General features: G+C 40.0%; 1 protein-coding gene across 1 annotated transcript in view; it reads left to right on the forward strand.

Moving 5' to 3' along the window:
- LOC145487202 (solute carrier family 49 member 4-like) overlaps positions 1-6,469 on the forward strand; it is a 6,915-nt gene extending 446 nt beyond the window's left edge. The window contains exons 1-3 of the mRNA XM_081465929.1: positions 1-114; positions 3,435-4,119; positions 5,042-6,469. The exon at positions 1-114 is cut by the window's left edge and continues 446 nt beyond it. Of these exons, the coding sequence (XP_081322055.1) occupies positions 1-114; positions 3,435-4,119; positions 5,042-5,465 (1,223 nt within the window). The 3' untranslated portion in view covers positions 5,466-6,469. The remainder of the gene's footprint in view (positions 115-3,434; positions 4,120-5,041) is intronic.
- The last annotated feature ends 1,287 nt before the right edge of the window (positions 6,470-7,756 follow it).

Genomic DNA, 7,756 nt, shown 5'->3' on the forward strand with positions numbered 1-7,756 from the left:
CTTGCCGAGTTGTATTTGGCTGGGAAACATGGACCGTTCTCCTGTTGTCTTCATTTGGAGCAATTGGTCCAATTCTGGGTTTTATTTCTTCGACGTGGCTAATGGATACAAAAGGTAAGCTTAGTTGTCTTGCATTTTGATAGTTTAAGTTCCCCCCCCCCCCCCCCTTTGTGTTAATTCAAGGTATTACGGGCGCGGGATTTGCAATCATTGTCTGAATTTCGAGAGTGTCCCAAGCAGGGGGAGAAGAGGTGAGAGATTTATAGTAACGCATCGGTCGATTCGAAATATACCCTCACCCGTCAGCCCCAGGCAAACTCCCAGGCTTCAGACTTTTTTTAATTTTTGGTTGCTCAAATTTCTATTCCCCTGGGGATAAATGGCAGAAATGGGTTTTGGAAAGGGAAATGACTCACCCTCGAACACTCACTTTGAACTACTACTGCACTGTGTCCTAAGTATAAAATTATTTTTGTGGCTACTTCTACTAGGCAGCTGTAGCCACAATGTCATCATGTGCACGAGTACGTAGAGTGTCCAATTTTCGGATTGTGTTGGGAACTATTAGGTCCTCTCGACTGATAGTTGAACAGAAGTCAGTCTGTTGTTCATAGTCAAAAAATATTTGAACGTATAATATCCATTTTCTCTCAGTTTTACACGAACGATAATTGAACATCTACCGGCCGTCTAATTTTGGATTTATTTGGCAGTACCAAACTGTTACCAAACAACCAGCAAAGCCCCTGCTTCTCGCGCTAGTGATAGAGTTTTTATTGACTACTCACGCACAATGTATCGAAAACAGTGATAGTGATCAGTGGCTCCCATATTCAAGGCCTTCCAAGGGGGGTAGCCATGCCCGATGTCGCATCCTTTTGTGTATCGATGGTGTCTAACCAGCGGAAGCAAATGTCGCTGTCATTTTTCTGCATGAGGTCATATGTGAATCTTATGTGGACAATCAGGCAACAGTTGGCCGACAGACAGCCGAGAGTCAGCTGACTTCATTGGCTGTGGTTTCTGTCATCTCAACGATCTGAGCTGCCTTTACATGTACGATAGTGACAGATTTGGTATGTTGAAGCACATCCATCACCTTCTTCAAGCTCTTAGATATTATGACAGTAGTCATAGTAAACAATGTTGACAATCTCTCTACATCTTCAGTGAACAGCAGCTGAATTGAAAGGATCTCAAATGAACACTTAAGTTTTCACCCTTTTCATGCCAACACTCACACTAACTCGCAGACAGCTGGCTATTACAACAACTGATGAGAATCACCGCAATCAACTTTAACTCAGACAATCTGGCTTAGTTTGTACAAAGTCTCTGTTGTTTCCCTATGTGGCACTTGAATCGCTGCTGCTTTACTCAGTGCGGTGAAATCTATACTAGTCTAGAGACTCTACAGTCGGAGAGTTAGCCACATACAGATTTATACTTAGGGAGAGTTCCTGGATTGTCCTTTGTTGTCATGTTTTACACTGTTTTCTGGGGGACACTCTGACCATGCATTGCTCTCCAGTTCCTCATTTCATTCACCTGCTTTTCAGATAGTTTGCCTTTGGAGGGAAAAACTTGGGTACATCCTTGGAATGTGTAGTGGTCAAGACCTGTGTGGGTAGTAGGACTTGGGAGCTGTGAAGTAAGCAAGTAGTGTAAAACACTGCCTTTTCAACCGTTCCTTGATTATCCTGATGAATCTGTAATTGGTTCAAGCTGTACGGGCATGTCACAGTGGCACCGCTACTCGTTTTTGTAAATGTGTTCTCGACAACAGGCGTTAAAAGACTTTTAATACTAAATTTGGTGAGGCTTACATTAAGATGATCTGGGAGGTCATTGATGTTATGCAGAGACTTCAGGATCCTCCTTTCTTCTTCCATAAAGTTCAACAGACTAAAACAGTTCCTTGAGAGCCTTGTACCTCAGCTATGGTACCAATAAGCTTATCTCCAAATATACTTAATCCAAGTTCAAAGCTCTCTCTTGGTAGGCTTTCCTGCCAGTTGTAATAAATTGTTCCATACAGTAATTGGGTCAACTGTGATTGCTTCGATTGAGCTGTGTCATGATCAGCTGTAACATTATCAACATCTTTTTCAGTCATCTTGATTTTTGCCATATGGCAGAAACAAACATAATTTCCAAAAATGACACTCAAGTGAAAACTGAGACCTGTGACACACCTAGTTTATATTGACATCATATTATTGTAGGGGCTCGAAACGGTTTGAAAAAATTGTAATTGAAAGTAGATTTAGTGTTCCCTTGATCCCAAGAATCCAATCAGGAGTTCCCTTGTTCCCTGAAAATAATTTGACAATATCCCCTGTTCCCTAAAAATAAATGCTCCTGTTCCCATGTTCCCTAAAATCCCTCGGAGGGGTTCACCATAAAATTTGCAAGTGAGTAAATGTTCACACGTAGAACATTTTGCCTGCCAAATCAAACAGCAAAAAGCTTTTACAGGCCATTGTTTTCAAGCAGCAACACTTAGAAGAAATGTGATGTCTCTTCAGTTGATGATTTCTAGTTTGACTATGTCTTCAATGCAAATTTTCCCTACCCCTCCTCCGCCCCCCAACATATGGTGTTAAATGCCCCAGCCCAATAACAACTACTGATGCCAAGTTCCCACCCTCCCAGGACACAAGAAATTTTCAAATGCCCAGGCAGGAGGTGGTGGGGCAATGTTAATGTTTCTAGTATTTGATTAGATATTTATTACATCCCTACTGCATGTGTGATAGGTTCAGGAAACTATTTCAAGTCATTTTGCCTCAAATAACTGACTATGTCGAAAATTAAACAAGTCACTATGTAGTAAGCACATTTTAAATATGTGTCGTGAACATTTTAAGAAAATGAAAAGGTTTACACATGTATTTGCCATCATTGTAAAGAACACTTGGCTATAAATCTCAAGACATTTTGGCAGCAAAAACGTTAGGGGGCTATACATTGTATGTAGAACTTGGCTTGCTAAATTGGCCTATCACAGTGCACATAGTATCTGGGAGATAATTTTACTTGGCTTATTTAATATTCTAGTGGCATACTTTTCCCACTCCTTCCCTTGCTTCTTCACTTGACTACCCAGATCACGAGTCCAAATTACGAACATGCCTACAGGTGAGGTGTCTTGCCAAAGAACACAATCAGAATGGAAAGACCCTATTCTGTACCTCTCCGTAATTTAAGCAATAGAAGCTTGTTTTGTATTGAGGTGGTTTGGTGTAGCAGCAAAATGTAGGACAACCAACACAACAGCCAATTGTCTACCAAATGCACATGGTAATGATTTCAGATGAAATTTTGTGGTTCGTTAGGGCTGTAGACACATAGATATGAAATTTTGAGCTTATCAGAGTGTGCACATTTGTAAGATTCCATATTCACGTTCATCATTATCGCCTTTCTCGCAGGGCTAAGGGCATCTGTTTTTGTGACTTCTCTAATGTTACTTGCTGGCAAAGCAATTCAAGTGATTCCTTTCAGTGACATGACAGTGAAGACTGTGTTCATTTATGTTGGCCATCTTGTCACCATGCTTCCGAGCTTCATAGCAAACGGAGCTCCTCCTTTAGTGTCAAGCACCTGGTTTCCTCCAAATGAACGAACAACTGCGACGGCTATTGGAACTTTGGCTGCCAACTTTGGTGTGGGATTGGCATTTTTTATAGGACCATCAATGATACCCAAGACATTTGATAACCCAGGGAACAGTAACCTCAATCTGACAGACAAGGAAATAAGGCTCATTGAAGCACGACTTAGATACTACTTTTATTTACAGACAGGACTTGCGGCATTGCTATTTGGCTGTGTTGCTGTGTACTTTCCCTCAAAGCCACCTCTACCACCAAGCAAAGCAGCATTAACAAGAAAAGTGACAGAGATTGGCTACGTAGAAGGTTTAAAACTGTTAATAAAAAATCAGTCATACTGGCTGCTTGTGTTTGTTTTGGCTGCATCATTTGGTATTTACTTTGGTTGGACATCAGTCCTGGATCTTGCTGTTCAGCCATTTAATATCAGCGAAAAGACTTCAGGATGGCTAGGAACTGGTGGCAGCCTGGCTGGAATTATTTCAGGGATAATCATTGCAAGGTAAATAACAGTCATAGGGCCTGTCAGAACCCACTTGTCTTTTGATCTAGCCTGGACTTGTGGCCAGTACCGATTTGAAAGTCTGTGATACACGGATTTACATGTATGGTCTTCTCAGCCTAATGTTGACTGGCTGACAATCAAAAATGAACATTCTGCCTAAACAGTATGCCTAAACATTTAATACTGGCCAGAGCCCATTTCCTGGAGCTGAACAAAAGAAAAGTGGGCTCCTGATAATTAGATTGGGTGAATGGCTAAGTTAATGGCTGGACTCAATTATCTTAGCTTCTGTATGAGACCGTGCAATACCTGTACCAATATGATAATACTCAGCATTTTGTGCAGCTCCACTGCGTTTATTTTTTGGGGAAAGAAGGAAATTTTTAAAAGTGGTTTCCTTCTTAGCCTTTGGTGTTGATGTTATTAAATGTCTGGTTGTGTGTGATAAGCCCAAATTGCATCAGTGCATAGAGGATACTTCTGTGTTTGTTTTACAACAAAGCACTTGCAACTGACATTAATGTCTTCTTTTTTTTAAAAAAAGTTTCTTTTCTCGTTTGTGATTAAGGTATTGCACTAAGTATTAATTAAATTAAGCAGCTATATGCATTCCATGCTAAAAAACACAGGGTACAATGTACTCTTACTCCCCCCTAGATGAAATGCTAATGCATGACAAGGTTACCTCTCATTATTAAAACAGTTGCTGGGACCCATTTATATACATCACTTGCAGAAAAGCATCCGAAATTTTAAGCATCTGAAATATTGACAGTACTAGCAATATTAGGTCAGTTGGACACTCTGTGACACTATCAAGACAACTGTTTTGTCAGGGTACCAACATGTTTGAATTATTATAATTATTAGAGTAGAATTATTAACATGACCTAAAGTAGAAGCTCACATCTCCCTGTAGGTCAGCAGATGTTGTGAAGCGGTGGACCAAGCAAATCCTTGTGGGTCTGTTCATTGGAACTGTTCTCTGTCAGCTGATCTTCACAATGACCTGTGCAAGAATCTTGCCTTTTTCCCAGGGACTTTTATTTGCTTCCATCATCTGCAGTGGACTGTTATTCAATGGCACCATTCCACTGGTGTTCGAACTGATCATGGAGTGTGTGTTCCCAGTAGGGGAGGGGACATCTGTTGGCGTGGGACTTGTCCTTGCTAATTCTGTGATATTTGTGTTTGATGCAGCCTTCATGTTTCCTAGGTCTGATGTCCAGTGGATGAACTGGGTTAGTGTTGGTGGCATTGCATTTTGTGTTCCTTTACTTCTTGTTTATAAGAGTCAGTATCGACGGCTTGACCTTGATACAGAACCTATCAAAGAGATCTAAGAGACCTTTTATAATTGTGTAAATCAAACATTCTTTGATTTCAGTAACATGAAAGAAGTTTGATCGTTGGTGCTTACTGTTAGAGAAAAGTGAAACAGGTTTTTGAAATGTTTTATTAGCCTGAAAGGTGTTAGAAGTAGAGGTAAATTGAGTGTCCTAGAAATGCTGATTACAGCTTCTCGTGACACAAAAAATGAGGGAAAATTTTAGTGTCTTTATTTTTTTTCTTCTTGTTCCTTTTTTGTGGGGTTAACAATCTCGAAATTCTCTTTGAGTTTACTCATCACACTGTCATCAGTAAAGAGGTAGCACTTTTAAATATTGTATATTAAAAATTATATTACATAATTATACGTTTTTATATAATCGATAAAAGTGCCGTTTTTTGTCACTGACTTGTATATTTTAGCAAGACGTTTCGGCTAACTCTTAAGCCTTCATCAGCATATTATAAATTATTATATATTGCAAATTATTATATATTAAATTCATAAATTAGTATAAATTATTATGTATATAATTAAATAAAAACACTTTACTTGTGAAATTTTTTATAGTAAGGACTTAAAATGAATGAAATTATTCTTAGTTGTCAACTAAAGAACATTTCTTCGTTTGGCTCTCGAGTGAACTTCTGGTTTCAGTCAACAAATCAGAGTGGTCAGTCAAGTAGAGAGGGCAAAGGGGGTGATGTCCCACGGGGGGACTCCCATATAAACAGGACAGGGATGCTAGTCGTACCTTTCAGGGGTTAAAAACGCGGTTTTTGCACCTCTTAGGGTGTTCAGCCTCGAAAGGTACACAGCGGGAACTTTTGAGGTACTTTTAGGGTATTGAGCTGGAAAGAAAATATGACAGGAGATATTAGTCGTTTTAGATTTTGTACCGCTGAGGGGTGAAAAAAATTTCAATCCACGCCCTCAAAACAGGATCTTGATACCTCTTAGGGAATTTTTTCAAAATTTATGACTAGTACCCCCGTCCTTTTTATAAGGGATCCCCCCCCCTCCCCCCCAAGGCTAATAACCAGTTCATACTAATGACAGAGGTAAGGCTGGGTCACACCAGAATGGTGACTTTATGGAGCCTGTCATCTGTGGCAGAGAATTGATACGGACACCTGGAATTGGTGCCTACCAAGATCTAGAGACGATGACAAGCTATGACACCGAATGATTTGGCTGAAAATAGTCTGTAGTTTAGTAGAATTCTACTGGTATACTTATGCAAATGATTGACTGAGCTACTTGTATACATACTATCAGCCATTAGAAGAAATCTACTAGCGTTCTATCACGAATGCCGTTCTCTGATTGGCTACGCTACCCACCATCTATTCTGTGATAGATAGTGAGTAGCGTAGAAGTGCGCCCTTGCAAACAAAATAACGGCCGCTTAACGGCGTTTTCGAAGTGTCCTGAAGAGGATTTCGACAAAGTTTTGAACGACTAGTAGATTTATGCTGAAACAATTAGATTATTCGCCCTCGATTTCTATGCGTGATAGAAATCTCGAACTCATAATCTTATTGTTTATTAGAGTGCAGTGGCCAGAGGTCATACACATAATGGCAACGTTTTCTAGCTTCCCTAATGTTCCGAGGAAGACTTCGAAATGTTACTGGATAGTTGATTCGCGCTTTGGCTTCATTAACTATCACCTCTTATGGTTCACCACTAAATTTTATCCGATTCTTATTGGTTTAAATTGGCACTCGTGACGCGATGGTGTTTATCGGCGGAGAGACACTATCTGTCCTTAGTATCACCCAACTAGTGGACTAATGCAAATCCTGCATTTTGATTGGCTACGCTACTAGGGGACTATGAGTAATAGTCCTCGAGTAGCGAAATTGGCGCCATCGAGCGTGACGTTTTCTTTCGTTTTATTCCCAAATAAATATTTCTTCAACTTGCATTTGCTAACTTTATCATTACCTTTTCTGTCCGACTAGTTGGTTGATACTAAAACAATTAGACCCTTAGCCCTCAAGGGCCACGGGTCTATTTGTTAAATAGTGCCCGTCTGAGGAAAATACCCGGATGAAAGTTCAAATGATGAGAGTGAAATACTGAATTTGAAAATTTTTCTTAAACATTTGTGACAGGTTGTGCGCTTGAATAAATATTTGACTGATCTGCATTTAGTGGGTTTTTGTCTATTTTCTTTTCAAATTTAATACTTGGAATTTGGAGATGTTTGTTTTTCAGGAGGGAGGAAAACAGGAGTACCCGGCGAAAAAGCCTCAGAGCTGGGGATGACCCAAGAGTAAACTCAACGCACATAAAGCA

The sequence above is a fragment of the Orbicella franksi genome, chromosome 5 (assembly GCF_964199315.1).
Source record: "Orbicella franksi chromosome 5, jaOrbFran1.1, whole genome shotgun sequence".
In the NCBI taxonomy this organism is placed as follows: Eukaryota; Metazoa; Cnidaria; class Anthozoa; order Scleractinia; family Merulinidae; genus Orbicella; species Orbicella franksi.